The sequence below is a fragment of the Aspergillus chevalieri genome, chromosome 4 (genome assembly GCF_016861735.1).
Source record: "Aspergillus chevalieri M1 DNA, chromosome 4, nearly complete sequence".
Lineage (NCBI taxonomy): Eukaryota > Fungi > Ascomycota > Eurotiomycetes > Eurotiales > Aspergillaceae > Aspergillus > Aspergillus chevalieri.
Genome location: NC_057365.1, coordinates 1,627,585 through 1,645,398, shown reverse-complemented (window position 1 = coordinate 1,645,398; position 17,814 = coordinate 1,627,585). Strand labels below are relative to the sequence as shown.

The following is a 17,814-nucleotide window of genomic DNA, read 5'->3' as shown; positions in this document are numbered from 1 at the left end:
TTGTGTCGCATATATGATGTTAGAAAAGAGGGGAAAAAAAAAACAACAATAATAAGAAATGAATAATGAAATAAGAAAGCTGGGAACCGGCTACTCCAGGGGCAGCAGCGTCATGACTGCAGTATGGAAGAATAACCCTTAAGCCAATTGGCAGTGAGGTATGCGTACACTGTACACGTACATTGTTAATAGTTTGGAAAAAAGCAAGTATTTATTGTGTCCTCTGAGATGAAAGTGGGTGGTTCCCGATCTGGTAAAAAGGAAGTAACCGTTGTAGCAGCAGCAGCAGTAGTACTAATGCTTATTACTACCATCTCGCTCCATCTCCCCACATATTCCGTCACTCTCAGTCTTCCGGACTACACTTGCCTTCTCTTTGCACTCAATATACACTCGTTGCTTTTTCTGTCATTCCTCTCCTTTTATCCTTCTCTTTTCACGTCTTTTTTTTTTAGGGTCAAATATTCTTCCCTTGGAAGGATGTTCACCTGGTCCTTCTCTTCCTGCCATTCTGTCAAGCGTGGAGCCGCATGAGCTGTCTGTTCCGGATTGCTCCCAGCTTATGCCGACTTTTAGGTTTCATTCTCCCTTTGCGTTTTGGATGCAATTCGACTGGTCTGGAAGAGAATGGCAAATCCATATACCCCGCCTCAAGCCTCCGTGATGGGCTATCCGCAAAGCCAAAGTCAACTACAACAGAACCCAACCCAATTCCCCGCGTACTCGATCCTCGGTCCTAGCCAATATTCCGAGAGTGTAGCTTTCTGGCACACTCCCTCTCCCGTCCCTCCATTCATCTCCTCGACGCAAAACCAGCAGAGATCCTTACAGCCGGGTACGGAACACAAGAAACACAGACGAACACGAAGTGGCTGTTTCACCTGTCGATCTAGGCGTATCAAATGTGACGAGGCACGTCCGGTTTGTGATAGGTGCAGGAAAGGAAATCGAGACTGCGTCTATCCATCGGCCTCCGGTTCGACCTCGAGATCTAGTGCCCGCTCCCGATCCAAATCCAAGGGACCAAGTTCCCGCTCGCAGGGGACTGACTCGCCCAGTCAGGTGGAACAAGACGATGGCCGCGCTTTGAACCCCATAGCAGACAATGAGGAGGATGAAGAGCGGAGTCCCGGCTCTGGACCCCAGCTGTCCCCTGCCATGGGCACAGCTAGATCCTTACCTGTTCTTCTCAAAACGCAAAACAGTTCACAATCTCCGACGAAGAGCTATCTACAGTCGTTTGAGCACGTGAGCAGCTCCCCGTCCACTGAGGCATCACCGATGTTCGAGACTATGAGTATACGATCGGGCAGTACAGGTCTACCTCCACAAGAACCAGTTGGATCTCTCGGGACTGCCAATCTAGCAGAAGACTTGCGGTTCTACCTTATCTTCCATCAGGAAGTGCTGACGTACCGACACTACCTTCTGAGACACCCGTGTCACCGTTTTGTACACCAAACGATCACTGAGCTTGCCCTGCAATACGAACCTCTCCTCCATGCGGTCGTCGGCTTTGCTGCGTATCATCATTGCGTCCAGAGTGGTAACGGAAAGCTTTGCACGTTTCTCAAGTATTACAATAAGGCACTGACCCTATTACGCGAGTCCTTGAGCTCCGGTGAGAAGCATACTGAGGCAATGCTGATCACTGTCCTAGTGCTTACTACGTTTGAGGTATGAACCAACAGCGTTTTGTCTGTTTATCTACATGCTTATAGGTTTTGCAGGAATTATCGGGCGACTGGGTGAACCTTATTAGTCACCATCAAGCTGCGCATGCTTTGATGAGCGAACTCTTGACTCCCCAATCCATAAACCGCGACGAAATGCACTCGCATATATTCTTGTGGTACTCCCGTTTTGACTTGGTGGCCGGCATTCTGGCTGGAAACGAAGCCGTTCTCGGACGTGATTGGTACATTTCTAAAGAACAATATGATGGGGAGCAAGCCGCACTGTATCCGCATGACGCGCAAAAACAGATCGATTTTGCTGTTTCCATCAACCGCCGGTTTGGGTTGGATATGGCGTCGTTGTACGCCAAGCTGTCTCGAGGCATTATATCGATCGACGACTTTATAGTTCAGAACCAAAACCTTTCTCAAACATTGGAGCGGATGAAGGATATCCTTATCGCACTCGAAAGCCCCGAGCATACTGTTCAGTCCTTTCCGAATAGACAGCCTTTGACCGAGGATGATCCCTTCGATCCCTACATTCCAGGCAGCCTGTCTACGGGTCCGTTATGGCGTATTAATTTTGCATGGATCGACTACCTTTCCACCAGAACAATGTTCGAGTATCAGTCATTTCTCACTTTACAACAACCGTCCATGTTCGAACTGCAACGCTTGGCTTCGGAACAATGTCGGCTGATAGAGACAATTGATCGATGGCCCGAGAAAGAGAATGGGTATTTCTTTGCTTTCAACAACTGTTTAGGAATTGCAAGCATTCTTCTGCCAAAGGATGAAAAACATATAATGTGGTGTAGGAGGAAACTTGTCAAAATGGAGCAGAACGGGTGAGTCTTCGGCGAAACAAGGAGGCCGGTTATACTAATTTCCCCATTTTCAACCGCAGATGCGTTACCGCTCCTCGATATCGAACACGCATGGCAGAAATCTGGCAGAAACCCGAACTCAACCACTGGTGGCTCCCGAATGACGAAGGATACCCCGATATCGTGCGCGAAGTACGCGCATTGACGGAAGAACGAACGAACGACCCGCAAGACGACTTTCGAGAAAGCGTTCGCGATATGAAAACACTATTCTGGAAGATTACCTTGGACGACAGTGAGAGCGATAGGAGTTCCCCGTCTACGCTGGCAAGTGGGACATGAGCTCTTTAGCTTCGCGTACCTGAATCGATTCGATATGGTCACGCTTAGCATAAAACACCTTTCCATCACTTTTATCCAACTGGGAGATCAAAATCCATGATTTTCATGGCCGCATCTCTACCTGGACTCCATCCAGATCTTAATATCTTCAGACGACTCAGCTTCGATGGTGGAGATGCCAGTATACAACCCGCGGGCTGTCACTGGGCGTCGGTTCTACTAGCACACAGAAAAGCCATTGTTGTCAATGGTCCCTTGGTCCCTACCTGCGAGAAGGTTTACAATATTGTTTTTTGCCTTTTCCTCTTGACCGTTCCCGTCTGTACAAATCACAAACCACCCATTACAGGCTTTGCATCTACTGTACGATATGTATTTATCATGATAGACGGCTATAGAGGCGTTAATGACAGGCCGTTGCATTGTGGAGGGAGTTACTTGGAAAAGTTACAAAGATATAAAGGCTCTCTTTGAACCAATGTGTGTTTGTATCTGGTGATATGAATGTATATAGAACAGCTCATATAGTCACAACCCCTGTACAGGTTGAGGCCGTGCTCGCCTCAAGTCAACGAAATATTCAGATCCGGCCAAACGCCAAGCATCACAATGAAGGCGAACAGCCCCTCTTCCACGGAACCTCCTGCGCCTCAACAACCGTCTCCAAACCACCCGCCAATTCTCCGCCAGCACCACTACTACCACCATCAATGCCTTCGTCTTCAAAGTATTCCTCTCCCCAAGGTAAGGCATCAACATCAACCTCCAGACCCAACAGACACCTCAGTACAACACCAGCTCCAGCCTTACTCATCACCACGTTCATCTCCTTGCAGCGCTCATCGCAGACGCACTCGATACACCCCTGAGGCGTGATACAATGACACGTTTCAATGCGGGATATGGCGCGGCGGAGGAGAACGTCGATGAATTCGAGGGCTTTACCAGCTATCCCAGAACCGCAGGAACCACCTTTCGCGTCATAGAAGGTAAGACGAGCGGGACGTTTGCGAGAGGGTGGCTGGAGATCCCTGGTTTTCTGGGTTCGTGGTTGATAAGCGTTGGTATTGGCACTTCCAGTAGGTATCTCATTGGCGAGTTTGAGGTTCTTCCCCAACTCCTTCTTGGCTACTTTGCATTCTGTACGGACGTCGCCTGGAGACGAGATAACGAATGTAGGGAGTAAAGAGAGCACGGCATGTTCGGCGGCGTGGATCGCAGCAGCGATATTTAGACGTCTGGAGTCGAGGATCTCAAGGGCCCGTTTGGGTACGTCGAGCCAGATGCCTTTGGTGAAGATGTCGATGGGTGGGTTATCCACCGCTACTGCGTCAAGAATGCGGCCGCGTTTGTCGATTTTGAAGAAGCCGTATACGACGGCGTGAATTTGGACAGAACCGTAGTATACGCGTGGAGGTGATGATGAGGATGAGGATGACGAGGTTTTGTCGCTAATTATGCGCATTGCTTCTGTCTCGATTGGGTCGATGTCGGTGTAATCCCGCTGCATCGTGGTCCAATCCACATGGACGCGGACGACGCGAGCAAACCGTCTGTCTGTGTTGAGTTCTTGGACCAGGTACGTTTGACCTTGATGTAGGAAGATGCCACCTTCGTAAATCGTAAAGAACGTCCGTGACGCCTCGACTTCCTCCAGAACCACGTTCCTCGCGTGCGTCGTGTCGATGACGGCAAAGTGCTGGTCCTCCGTGTCTCGGATAGAGATGCACCGGGAGGGTTGGGGTCTGAACCGCTCATGGCAATGGTAGAACCCGAATTCATCCTTGACAAGTCTGGTAGCTGCCAATGCTGGCAATTTTTCGCCAAAGTAGACGCTGTCCTGATCGGGTTTGATAGGCATCTCGAACGCCGCGCATTGCACATGTCCTTCCAGGATAAGCTCATTTGCAAGATCGATCTGCAACTCGCAGTTTGGTTTTGTGAATAGTTCGTTGGGATTCTTCATGTAGTACTGGTCCGTTGGATATCTGTCGCCAACTAGCACGGAGAGTGAATCTTTGTTTCTGCGTCCGGCTCGACCACTTTGCTGGCGCAGGTTGGAAATTGAGTATGGGAAGCCAAGGGTGATAACGGCATCGAGAGAGCCAATGTCAACGCCCAGTTCGAGGGCGTTTGTCGCAACGATTCCCATCAACTGGCCCTCAAACATTTCTTTCTCAATTCTCCTCCGGTCTTGCGGGCTGTAGCCACCTCGATATCCCATTACCAGTTTACCAATTTCGGGGCGCTCGAGATTGTGAAATTCGTTCCTCACAGCTTGGAGGAGGATCTCGCACATTTTCCTTATCCGACAAAAGGCGATAACCCTGACGCCTCGCGCGATCAGTTGGCAGAAGAGCCTTGCAGTCTCTACAACGCAATCCCCACGTCCTGACGTCGGATCTCCTGGATCCTTGAAAGGCGTATTCCAACATATAAATTCCTTTCGGCCAGAAGGAGATCCATCAAAATCCACCAATTTGACATCATCAATGCCAAAAACGGCCTTCATGTGTTCTTCGGGGTTCGCTACAGTAGCCGAACAAGAGATGAATTTGACATGGTGGTTACCCACTGCAGCACAGAGCCTGCGTAGTCGCCGAATGATGAACGCAACATGCGAGCCAAAAAGGCCATTGTAGACATGCAGTTCGTCAACTACGACGAATTTGAGGTTTTGTAAAAAAGTGCGCCACGCACTCTCCCGCGACAGGATCGTGATATGCAACATATCAGGATTGGTGAAGATAATACGTGCCTCCTCGCGAATCAGATTGCGATCTTCCATGGGTGTATCTCCATCAAATGTTTCCACAATCGTGTCCTGCAGGCCATCCATGTACTGTAGTAAATCTTTCAAACTGCGTCTTTGGTCCTGTGCCAAAGCCTTTGTAGGAAAGATATACATTCCTCTGCTATTATGATCTCTCTCAAGTTCATGCAGCATGGGAACTTGGTATATCAATGATTTTCCAGAGCTTGTGGACGTAGAAACAATGACATTGTGGCCCTGGTGCAGATAATTAATTGCCTCCGCCTGATGGGAATAGAACTGCGTAATACCCTTGGTGTTATATAAGGCATCGACCATGTTCTGGGTAAGCTGAAACAACAAGTCACCATAGACAGATGGCTGAGCATCGAAGGCTCTGTGGCCATCTGGGACTATCTGAGCAGAGTACCAATCTAGTTCCCGAATCTCTTCGATGATTTCTGAGATGGACTTTCGTTCCTTTGGAATCTCGCGTGGCAACTGAGGCTTTGATGCCAAAGTAGCTGCGGGAGTATTGACACCACTATCGGGAGGCGATGGGATCATCATATCCTTCTTGCGTTCCAATTGTTCCATTGGTTCCAAGCCCTCATCTTCACATTGGACCAAGAATGCATCAACAGCATCTGAGAACTTCGCATTCCGCTTCTCAATCAACTTCAGTATCTGTTTCTGGCTGTAAACCGGCATTCTCAGATCTTCCATCGCCTTCTTCCGCGCCGGTTTGGTAGGCTCGTCCGTATTTTTTGAACGCTGGATCTCCCGCTTCAAATCACCATCGAGGAATTCAAAGAAGAGAACTTCCTTTATTCCTTCAGGGTCTGTTCCCTCACTTGTCCCCATCCAGTTGTTATGGCCCATACTTCCATCATCAAACCCCTTCAGCTTATAATCAAGCATGTCCTTCCCCCCAACAGCCATAACCTCCAATTTCGCCTCATCTACATAATCCAACCTCACGGCCCTAGGCACAAGAACCTTCATCCTCGCGATATCTTCCACAGTCAGTTCGCGATTACCTCCAAGCTGCGCCTGGACGGCACTCTTGATATTATCAAACGTGGTGGCGAAATGCTTCCGCGTGCAACAGAACGTGTACACGAGATTTAAGGCACTATGCGTCCGCGCGAGGTCTTTGAATACATCAGGCCATGGAGCTGATGGGGTTCTTTTGGCAGGATCTCTTGATTTTCTGGGGTGGCGAGGCGCATGGCTTGTTTTGGCGCCGTTGCTGTCGGTGCCATTGTTGTTGGTTTGGGCTGGTGTAAATGATTTCGAAGGCTTTGCTCTTTTGGCTTTACCCTGGCTCGTCAGTGCTTCGCTTGACACTGCATTGCCGTCGACTGCAGCTTGCTCGGCTGTGGATGGCGGTGCGCTGTTCCGAAGATGGGTATAAGGAACCGATTTGCCTTCGCCGGTATCAGTTGTTCTTTTGCGCTTGAGCGCAGCCTGAGAGGCAGAGTCTGACATGGAGCCAGCCATGTCGATACCTCATTGCGATAACCTGATATGATCAAGGCGTTCGAAAAGGAGGTTCAGCTTTCTTGAAAGAAATGCCCCGATACGCGAAGTCACGTGTGTCAAAATTCAATAACTACCTAGAATGGTATAGCGCCATATGGCATACAATATCGATCCAGCAGCAAATGAAAATAATAAACAGATGAATAACTATTTGAATGAATGTAATTGGATCCAGTCGAATGTAGAAGACGAAGAGCCTGCCTCCGATACTACTATGTATTACCAGCATTTTGCAAGATGCCCGCCCATAACTCGTACAACGATCACCTTCTATGCAAAACCTCGCCCATTTTGGATATCAAATACACACATCAGAACTCTAACACTGACTGATTATGGCCTCCAGATATGACATCGTAGGCTTGGGGCTACGAAGTAACAGCCATGAACTCCTGGCAGATGAAATCGCCTATTGTTCCTTCAGTAAGTCGCAAACGACTCTGTAGAGATCCCTTGCGTTGTCCTCGCTTCCGGTCTGTGAGCCAGTCAGTATTGGACGCTAATAGAAGCTTTTTTAGCAGGGGGTTCGAAGACATACCCGAAGCAGGATCGGAGCAGAACGACCACTCTCCAGACTAGCCAGGAGAATCTGCTTTGTTGCCTTAGGTTCTTTGCCTGTAGCATCGCCGACATTCATGCCTTTGAAAATCGGCGTATTGAGCATAACACGCCCAACGCCATCGGCCCGCATGATCAATCGTACGGCTTTCTTATCCTCCTTGCCGTCTGTTACTTTAACATTCACCTTGAAGGTACCGATGCCGCGCTCTCTCCATTCCTTGTCGGAGAATTGGAAGAGCTTCGCTTTGCAGGAGAAGTATGTCTTCTCTTCCTCCTCACCGGTTTCAACTATCTCATGTTAGCCGATTTCCGCTTGGAACCAGAGGAGAAACAGGAAGCATACTCTCTCGCTCGAAGAATCTCTCATCAGTCTTGTCTTGTTCAAACTCCCCAGGACCCTTCTCGGCTTCATCTTCTTCTTCATCGTCTTCCTTCTCGTCCTCATCCGCAGCCCCGAAAGGTTTGGCGGAGGTACTGTTCAAAAGACTAGAACCACCTGGGGCAGCAAAGCTGGTAAGGCCTCCCCCTGTCTTAGCGGCCGCACCAAATCCGCCACTGAAACCAGCAAACCCAGAGCTCATGCCTCCAAATCCAGAAGGCGCAGCGGCGGCAAACGGTGAAAGCCCCTCTGCTGCAGCAAATCCGGTCTTAGGCTTCTCAGGCTCCGTAGTAGCCGGTTTTCTGAACACGGATGTGGTAGAACCTCCAATGGAGCTGAAAGGCGACTGTTCGGAACCAGAGAAAGCAGCTAAACTCGACGAGGCGAAGGCAGACTTGGAAGTAGTTTGAGGCTTGTTTGCAATGTCTTCTTCCTTGGCAGCTTGTTTCGAAACTCCAATGGACCCGAAGGGGGAAACAGATGAAGTGTTCGCGAAAGCGCTTGGAAGGGGAGCCTTCTAGAGACACTTGTGTTAGCCACGGCTCTTCACTAATAAAAGGCACCGTAACTTACCGACCCCCTCTCCTGAGAATCATCCCGATGCCGCTTCTTCTCGGGTTCCCCTTCCGCTGCTGGCTTGGCCTCTTTTTCAGCGGAATCCTCAGTAACCTTCTTGCCGGCCGCGGCCCCTATCTTGGGTTCCTCCTTATCCAGTTGGTCCCGGCTTCTCTTCTTCTGCGGGCTCATAATCTTCGACGACAGGTCATTTTGGACTTTTCCAATACCTTCTTCGACATTCGAACTGCGCGACCTTTTCCGTCTGTGGCCGGCGTCCTCCTCATTATTCTCCTGTTCGTCTTCGTTGAATGATCGCTTCCTGCCCCTGCTGCTAGCCCTGCTGTTTCCACCGTGCTGCGACTCTTCGGCGTTTGCGGGGTTCAAGCTCTGCGGGGCCGAGGTGATAGAGGTTTCCTTCAGCTTCCTTCGCACCGGGCGTTCGCCGCCGTCATTATCGGATGTCTGGGTTTCATCTGTAGTAGCTATAGAATGCATGAGTATTAGCCGAGTAATTGGCAGGAATGGAAACGGGTGCAAAAGCAAAAGGTGGGTATCAATTCATACCCTTCTGCTCAACAGGCTCCATTGGCACATCCCCTTATAGACCGATCAATGTTAGTCTCAAAGCTTAAGGTGGCCCTGCAGCAATATACCGTTCCAAATTGAAGTATTCCATACCTTCTACCTCCGCATTCCGCCGCGAATTCGATGCCATTCCGACCCAAGTGCCAATTTATAAATCGAAATTCACAGAAACAATGATAATCAGACGGATATCCAAGCTCAGGGGGAGGGGGGGGTGAAATGGCGGAGCGTGAAAAAAGCGAAATAACCTGATGTAACAAGAAAAAGTGTAAGCTCACTGTCAGTATGTAAAATGAGACCATATTTTCCGTCTTTCGCCCGACCCAGTCTGACATCCTCTCCTTCATTGCCCCCTTCTCTCACAATGCATCCTGCAAGTCGAGCAGAAGATAGAATACTAAGCAAAGGGGATCCGGGGGTGCCCCACTCACTATGCGAAATGCGAGGTCCTGCAAGTGCTGTACAGAGTTGCGGTAGGATGCGGTATGGAAATTCGATCGACGCAGGAGGCGAGTAGATCAAGACGGCTCTGGATATATGTGATATGTGCGTACTGAACAAGCCGGAGCAGGCTGAAAATCGCGAAGCGGAGCTGAAAATCCCGGTTGGGCCGGAGACTACAGCGGAGTAGTCAGGCAGGTAACTGCAAGAGAGAAAATAAGATTAAAGAAAGAGACAGTAAGAGATCTCACTAGGCATGAAAATCCCCGTATAAGCAAGCAAGATCGGAGAAGAGTTGGTGATGCGAATGACAGACCGCCCGCTTTGTTGTTCCGTCACGCTGTCCGTCGTCCGGTCACCGCTCTCCACCCCGCCGACCAACGGAACTATAAGCACAAAAGCATATCATCTTAGAAAGAAAAAAGAAACGTGCATTGGATATCTTGACTCAGCTAGAACTAAACGAATCATCTGACATGATATAGGGAATGTAATCAGTTTTGATAAGAGTAAAGAAAATGAGGTCCCAAATCCATTCGACCCGCGAGGAAACGTAGTATAACATCCCACTGTCCCGACACTTCTAACTAATGAAGCAAAGGCATCCAATCGCAATATAGAACACGAACAGCGGGTAGACCGCAATGCCGACCCGGTTCTTTACGACGCCCGAGCCTCCGAGGATACTGACACCCGCTGCCAGAGACCATGCGATTAGGACGAGATATACAGGTATTCGCGCAATGGTAGGGAGGCCCATGGCACTGAGGAGAGCGGCGATAACAAGAGGGAAGAGCGTGTAGCCGATGATGCAGACCGATTGGAAGAACGAACTGGAGGGAGATCGTGTTAGCGGCTGATCCGACATGAATGGAAGGGCATGGAGCATACATATTGCCACCTAGTAATTTGATCTGCAGCGTAACCACAGCTTCACCAATCCACACAATGCAGAAGACACCGGAAAATACCAACGACGCTTGTTCACCCTTTGCACGCATCGATAGGAACATACTCAGGAGCAAGCAAAAGATAAGCGGACCCCTAGAAGCAACCAATTAGCCCACCTTACTAAATAGTGGGGAGGTAACAAAAGCCCATACCAAAGGTCCCAATCCCGCAATCCCTCGCTCATCCCACCTTGCAAGACGACATCAGCATCCGGCCACCGTCCCACAAGGTGTCTCAATCCTCCACCAAACCCAGTCGCCTCGCCCCGTTCAGCGGCTCCGATGCCACCACCACCACGCTGTAACATTCCCCCCATCAGGTATTTCGGCCACAGGACCTGGCGCATCTTCTCCCACACGGCTGTGAGGTCGCGCGAAAGGGTCTGCCAGACCGTCTCATCGATGGTGTTCTGCGTCGCGCGGCGGTCTTCTCCGGGAATCGAAGAGGTCAGGTAGTTGCTGGAGAAACCGCCGCCTCCGGATCCCCCGCCTCGGGAAGATGAGGGTTCGGGCTGAATGTTGCCTCGTAACGGAGCAGTATCCGACGTGTCTTGGTGTAGAGGGTCGTCGGCTTCGATGGCTACCGCACAAGGGAGTCAGCATACCGTAGGACAACTATACATGACCAAAATATAATGCGACTTACCATCATCAGCCTCAATCACATCATCATCAAGGATCGATTCATCGTCGCGTAGGTCGTCATGAGGATAGTTGGATGCGTGTGCGCTAGCCATGGTGGACGGGCTATGTCTGTACGGGATGGACGTTGTTCCTTGCTTCACCTCCACAGGGCATGACCCTTCAGCTGAGATCAAAATGGGATAAGGGAAGTGAGATAGGAATGCAATTATCCCAACTGCGAGCAATAGAGCAACTCCGTACTGCTGGACTGCCCGGAGAAGCTAGAGTGGCATTACGTACACGCACGGGCCTAAAACGGCAGGCGGAACGTGGTCAGCCGTTTCATATATGTATGCCTTGATCATGAGGCAATAAAAATCTATAACGTAATCGGTAAACGAGCTGGACATGTAAGCGAGCTGGACACCAACCCCCACCTATAAATTGTAAATGCATTTGTATCAACCAAAACGGCATTAAATTAAGGAAATTAGCTAATTATGTCTAACTGGACATGCATTTCTCTTATGTCCCTCATTTCCACAGGCTCTGCACCTTGGTAAAGCCCTTGTTCGCGGCTGTAAAGGTGGTGAAGGCCTTCTTGGCTGAGGGGGGGGAGGTGCTTCAATTGCTTCTTCTGGCTGTGTGACTAGCTCACAAAGCTCCAAAACTGACAAGCCTTCTTCATGAGGTATCTGCCTTTTAGACCGAGTGCGCTTTTGCTTCTGCTTCTCATTGGCAGCACGTAATTCAGTGTTTTCCTTTGCTAAAATTGTAGCACTTTGTATTGCGAGTTGGCAGCCTTTTACTAGCTGATTAAGTGCACGATGTGTTGGGCTTGGTGGGCTTTGTGAGCGCTGTCTAAGTAGCCTTTTAATTGATGAAGCTTGTCGATGTAGTTGCTTAAGCGTTTGAGGAGTTTTGGGTGTGAAATTGCGGCTTGATTCACTACCCCAGCTCACTGGGGGGGTTGGTGTGCGAAGACGAATATTTAGCTTTGAAAGCACTCTGTCAGGATCAAATGGTACTAAGCCAGCAGCCGCAAAGCTATTTCTAATGGTTTCAGGCTTGAATGTTTCAAATCGTGTGTGTGGGTAAGCCTCAAGGAAGTTGAACTTGTCAATATGGTTGATCCTAAGACGCATTTTGGTTTCAACAAGCCGGCCATATGATCGCTTTAACACTGAAAAACAGCCGATATCAAGAGGTTGTAAAAGATGTAATGAATGTGCAGGCATACAGATTGGAATAATATCATTTTGGCTGCATAATTCATCAAATTTTGGTGTCAAATGACTACCATGACCGTCAAGTATCAAAAGCCGATATTTCCCTTTCATACAAGTAATTGATGATGGGATAAAGAGCTTTTGAAGCTATTGAAATCCAATTTCATCAGAAGTCCAGCCATTTAGGCTTACTTCAAATCGCCAATCATCCAGAAGACCATCAGACCAAGCCTCAATGAAAACCTTGCCTTTGAAAATCACACACAGCGGCAAGGCCCAACCTGAGGCATTTATACATTCAATAACAGTCGCCCACTCGCGATTTCCAGGTTGTAAGAGTGATCATCGACCGTAGTATTCAGCCCTTGTAATGACTTTTGCAGTGGTTGCTAAACCCATTGCAAAACCAGTCTCGTCAAAGTTGTAAATATCGTCCGGGCTGATGCCATATTGAAGTATTGTTTTTTGCACAAGATTAAACCACTCTGTGATAATCTTTGGGTCTTCACATTTTGCGCGCTCATAATTGTAGCGTCTTGAAAATCAGGTCGAAAGCTCAGGATACCTTTTCACAAAGTTATAGACCCATTTTCCCCCAACTGTTTGAACCAGGGTAGTTCCACGTGCTGCCAGAAGAATATTCACGATTTCTTGTACAGTAGTAGGTCGGGGTGCTGCTCCACGATCATCAAGTGAGAGAATCCATCTTTGAAGCGATTCCTCTTCAATTTCTGTCAATTTGTGGTTATTGGCGCGTAATTTGGAGCGATTTATCGTTCCACGAAGGCGCGTGGAGAAAGTTGACTTCAGTACATTGAATCGGCGTGCTGCTTCACGAATTGAGGGAATTTCTTGCCTCCTGATAGCCTGAATAGCTAACAAGATCCTACCCTCTTGCTCTACTAAATTTCTAGAGCTTCAAGCGTGATTTGGTGGCATGGTGGGTGTTTAAAGTAGAAGGTTCTAATTCATGGACGTGATTTGGGTGGGGTGTTCAGCTCGCTTACATGTCCAGCTCGTTTACCGATTACGTTAACTATGGGCTTACATCGTACAATTCTTACTTGCTAACTTGGATCATACGCTACCTACATAATATTTGAATGTTAGCAAGAACTGCCATGAAAACGGAGCGTCAGAAACATGGCAAGGCTTCATGAAATCGTAGATATGTACAAATCCACACCATGTCATCAAACGTTAACCACAATATGTATAGTTGTACATGCTTTATGTCAAAGGAGCCAAATCAGAATGCAAAATAACCAACGCCTGTTCATGCATGCACTGCTATCGGCCTGACGGCCGGGGAGAGAGAAGTCGACAACCCGCAGCACAAGTAATGTACAATCCGGATAGTGAGATCGAAGGAAAATTCCGAATGCAGGAAACAGAAAATATAAGTCGCAATTTATTATTCGCCATCATGCCGCCATCCTCTCTTCGCAATTTCCCCTACCACAGCCCTTCCTCCTCCATTCTCGAATGCCCTAAGCTGCTTTGGCGTCGGAAACACGGTGATGTTATGGAACTTCTTCGATGCGCCGGGGGTTGAGTACACTCGCAACCTATGCGAGCCTTCCTCGAGCAACTTGCGATCTTCCTCGGAAATGAGCGATGCATTACTCCTGGTCAAGAGGTTGTCCATCATGAGTCTTGCTGTGAGCATGATCTTCACAGCCGAGGAACCATAGACTGCAACGTGCTTTTTGTTCTTGGACGAACGGCCCTGAGCGTGGAGATCATTGTCCGCCTGTTGCATCGCATCATGGAACTTCGCAATGTGAGGGCGCAGCGCTTGCACCGCGAGCAATTGCAACTTCACCTGCAACTCGCGACCCCAAGCTTCCAAGCTGGCAGCGGGCTTTTTCCTCTCCGGCTCAAGACCCTGCAAGATCGTGAGACGTTGAGGATTCCTCCTTAAGCTCTCGACTAGTTCAAGGTAGCCCTCCAACGCTCGCGGGTCGGGAAGGACAATGCTCTGGTGCATGAGGTCGAGGATCTCATTGGCATTCCTGAAGATGCTGATGTTCTTACGGTCACGCCGGCAGCAGCTGAGAGCGATGTGGAAAACCCTACCATCCACCAGTTTGGCGGGGATCATCTGATCCTGAAGGAGTCGGATTGTGAGGCGGCTGGAGTGCGACTGTCGTAGGATCCGCAGATACCAAAGGCAGGATTCTTTGTCTGGTTGGATCTTGTGTGGATTATCACTCTGCGTGAAATACTCCCAATTGGCTCTTGCGGCTGGCGTCCCTTGTGTCATAAGCATACAAGCCTCCAACACATAGCAAAGCTCTGAGCTGCCAAAGGGAACCAATGTTCGGAAAGATGGTCTTTTGATTTCCCTGCCGCTAGTCACCACGTTTGTCTCCACAGCTTGGGGAGTCTCAGCTGTGGACTCAGCAGTTGACGAAGTTCCTTCCGAGGAAGTGTCCTCGGCATCCTGCGCAACAGTTTGGGTTTCTTGCGCATTGGTAGCTTGCTCTCTAATCGTCGCATCCTGCACAGCAGGCTGGGGCTCCGCTGTGGCAGCTTGCTCAGCAGCCGGAGCAACCCCTGAGAAAACCGGATCGAATAAATGATCAAAATTCACCGAGACCTCTTCCTCCGGTTCCTGCTCCATAACCTCCAGTTCCTCTTCTGCCTCTCTCGACTTGTATAACGGTTCTTCGTCCTCGCCCACAAACGGGACATAGTTCCTATCAGGATCTGAATCTGGGGCAATGAGATGTTCCTCTTTCTTCTGTTTTCTCTTCGGTTTAGGTGGCGGGGAAGAACGGGGAGGTGGTGATGGTGGCGTAGGCGCCCTAGGCTTACGCGGTTCCTCTACAAGAACCGGTGTGCCACAGACTTGCCTATACAACTTAAAGACATCATGGCAGTCGTGATCGGAGGTTCCCTGCAACAGGATCTTCGCCATAGCATTGGCGAGATAAGTGTCCATGGGAATACGTCCTGCTTTCCAGAGATAGACCACTTCAGACCAAACTTTCTTGGCTTCTATCACGGCTTCGTGTCTCCGCTCGATTATCTTGTCCACATCCTCTGATGGTATTTCCTTTACATCTCGCTCGAGGGAAAATGTGACGGCTTTCAGGATTATAGTATATGTTTTCTCATCCGGCGCCTGTGGTCCGACTTCAGGGAGCTCCGCGGCAACCTTCCACAGGGTGTCCAAGTCACCCTGTCGAAGACAGGCAGTTAATAAGGCATTGGCATGGACGATGCTTTGTTCGATGCCATTGTTGGTTTCGGCAATGCTCTCGTAAATTGACAATGCGGTCTTAATGTTATTGAATCCAAGTTGGTTGGTGGTTCTACCCAGACCAGACAACATGAGCGTATAGGTCCTCGTATTCGGCTGCCGTCCTCGTTTTTTCATCTGCAAATCGGTCAATCATCCAAGCCATACCCTCGAATACGAAAAACAACCTACCTCGTTATAGAACCTCCACGCAGCCTGCGGCTCATTCTCCCTGATGCAATACTCCATGAGATAATTCCACGCCGCCGTACTCCCAAGCCCCAACCCCTGTGCCTTCCGCACAAGCGTCGCCGCAAACAACGCGTCCCTCTTCTGCAGCACCTTTTCAACCCTCTCCGCCAACGTCGCCCGATCCGTCAACCAAATCACTTCTTTGTTGGCCGCGGTTTCGGCCCTTTTGATTTCATTGAGACTGAAGTTACTCCACTCCCTCTGCTTCCTATCTTCTCGGAGTTTTGGCGATGTTCCTTCTTTTGCGAGTTCGTGGAGTAGCGAGTCTCGTTTCCTCGGTGCCCCGCGTGACTTCTCCGGTTTCTCGTGTGTAGGCAGGGGCGTAAGCTGGGCTTCATCGTTCTCCTCTCCGGCGATATCCTCAGTCGCATCTGTAGCGTATGTTCTCAATCCCCCAACAGAGCGCGCGCAAAACAGCGACGGTCCTAGATTGCCCCTCCGTGGTATCCTCCGCGCAATCGCGCTACTCGAAATCGGAGACTGTAATCCAATTGCTCTAGTTCCGGAATACCCAACACATCTCGGCGGTATCAACTTCAGCGCCGTAACCCTCCCGGCTGCCGTCTGCAGGGCGCCGACATTGCTGCAGCGAAGCATCTAATACTGCGTTCGTGAGGTTCGGGTCCGGTCGTTCCTCCAGAATGGGTATGGAGTATGCGAGGGGAAGGAATTCAGCAAGTCGTGGGATTCGTGACAATGTCAAATGACGAGCAAAGAAAAAGAAAATAATGAGAGGCAAATTTCGAGATCGGTGTTTAGCCGGTCTTGCGGCGAGAACTTTTTGAAAAAATTGGGCTATGCGGGTTATGCGTGATTATTAATAATATAATCGAGTTATGCAGTGCTTATGCTTGGGTTCCTCGACGACATCTTCGTCCTTTGCCTTCTCAGAATTCTTTGTTTTTTTTTTCATCGAACTACAAATTGAGATATAACGCCATGGAACTATCCAATGGCTAAGGCAGTGTGAACTCTTTTCACTTAGCCGTACTCCGTATAAGCATCATTATCCAGGTAATAGACACCCCACTGCACGATTGCACCAGTCACTCTATCAAAATAGACCTGACAAAACAACCAATATGAATTTGTCACCTTTCATGTACACCACAAACAGAAAAAAAGCGACGCCTTAAAACTCCGACTTACCCTAATAATCAAATAAACTCCGCTCAGCCCTACGCCGCCGCCACAGAGTTGACGCTAACAACGAATCAAATCAAGCAAGGGACCACGGATTTAGACATTGAAATCGCACGCCCTATAATACATCCAATGCCCCGGATCCATGAATTGTGACGGACTAGCGTGTGCGTAGTACAGGATGAACTAACGCAGCATCTATGCGCTAGATCGAGGGTCTGTGTACCGCTAAGGGATGGTTGGGGCTTGTTTTAAGCCTTTTTTTTTTTTGTCTTAATACTGTACTTTGTTGCTGTGTGGTGTGTATGGTATGTTGGTTCAATTTGTTATAGTATATTCAGAAGGATGTGCTTGAAGTTCAGCTAACATCGACCTCATTCCTAATCAATTAACTGTATCTGACAAAAGATTCAATCCACGGAGCATAATGCACAGTTCAACGCAGAGGCCAGTCAAGCCCAGGGTAATAACAAGAAGCGAAGAAAAAGACGCAAACCAACCGAGCATAACAGCAACAAAAACAAAGGGCTGAAACGACGAAAAACCGCATGTAGAAAACAGCAAGAAAAGATGTATTGCTCAGCTAATGCAAAGAAAAGCCTCCCCTTCCAAGAAAATCCGAGAAAGAAGGATAAGAAAAAATAGAGTCGTGGTCCTGTAAGCCGAAATCCTCGCGGGTAAGAACCTCGTTTCTCGGGGT

At 49.0% G+C, this 17,814-nt stretch overlaps 6 protein-coding genes across 6 annotated transcripts; 1 reads left to right on the top strand and 5 right to left on the bottom strand.

Annotated features, from left to right (window-relative positions):
- Positions 1-627: 627 nt before the first annotated feature.
- ACHE_40592A (Zn(II)2Cys6 transcription factor) lies at positions 628-2,848 on the top strand (the record flags this gene model as incomplete). Its single annotated transcript, XM_043278807.1, has 3 exons — positions 628-1,677; positions 1,731-2,527; positions 2,587-2,848. The coding sequence occupies 3 exons, from the start codon at positions 628-630 to the stop codon at positions 2,846-2,848; spliced, it is 2,109 nt and encodes a 702-aa protein (XP_043136550.1).
- A 604-nt stretch (positions 2,849-3,452) lies between these two features.
- Positions 3,453-7,103, bottom strand: ACHE_40591S (ATP-dependent 3'-5' DNA helicase; the record flags this gene model as incomplete). The annotated part of the gene is made up of 1 exon (XM_043278806.1): positions 3,453-7,103. The coding sequence occupies one exon, from the start codon at positions 7,101-7,103 to the stop codon at positions 3,453-3,455; it is 3,651 nt and encodes a 1,216-aa protein (XP_043136549.1).
- Positions 7,104-7,554: 451 nt separating this feature from the next.
- Positions 7,555-9,358, bottom strand: ACHE_40590S (uncharacterized protein; the record flags this gene model as incomplete). Its single annotated transcript, XM_043278805.1, has 6 exons — positions 7,555-7,620; positions 7,684-7,994; positions 8,050-8,602; positions 8,659-9,125; positions 9,208-9,240; positions 9,322-9,358. The coding sequence occupies 6 exons, from the start codon at positions 9,356-9,358 to the stop codon at positions 7,555-7,557; spliced, it is 1,467 nt and encodes a 488-aa protein (XP_043136548.1).
- Positions 9,359-10,252: 894 nt separating this feature from the next.
- Positions 10,253-11,356, bottom strand: ACHE_40589S (Yip1 domain protein; the record flags this gene model as incomplete). Its single annotated transcript, XM_043278804.1, has 4 exons — positions 10,253-10,502; positions 10,561-10,713; positions 10,773-11,199; positions 11,266-11,356. 4 exons carry the CDS (start codon positions 11,354-11,356, stop codon positions 10,253-10,255), a joined length of 921 nt encoding a protein of 306 aa, XP_043136547.1.
- Positions 11,357-11,737: 381 nt separating this feature from the next.
- On the bottom strand, positions 11,738-12,583 carry ACHE_40588S (uncharacterized protein; the record flags this gene model as incomplete). The annotated part of the gene is made up of 1 exon (XM_043278803.1): positions 11,738-12,583. The coding sequence occupies one exon, from the start codon at positions 12,581-12,583 to the stop codon at positions 11,738-11,740; it is 846 nt and encodes a 281-aa protein (XP_043136546.1).
- Positions 12,584-13,886: 1,303 nt separating this feature from the next.
- ACHE_40587S (uncharacterized protein) lies at positions 13,887-16,568 on the bottom strand (the record flags this gene model as incomplete). Its single annotated transcript, XM_043278802.1, has 2 exons — positions 13,887-15,857; positions 15,912-16,568. The coding sequence occupies 2 exons, from the start codon at positions 16,566-16,568 to the stop codon at positions 13,887-13,889; spliced, it is 2,628 nt and encodes an 875-aa protein (XP_043136545.1).
- Positions 16,569-17,814: the final 1,246 nt, after the last annotated feature.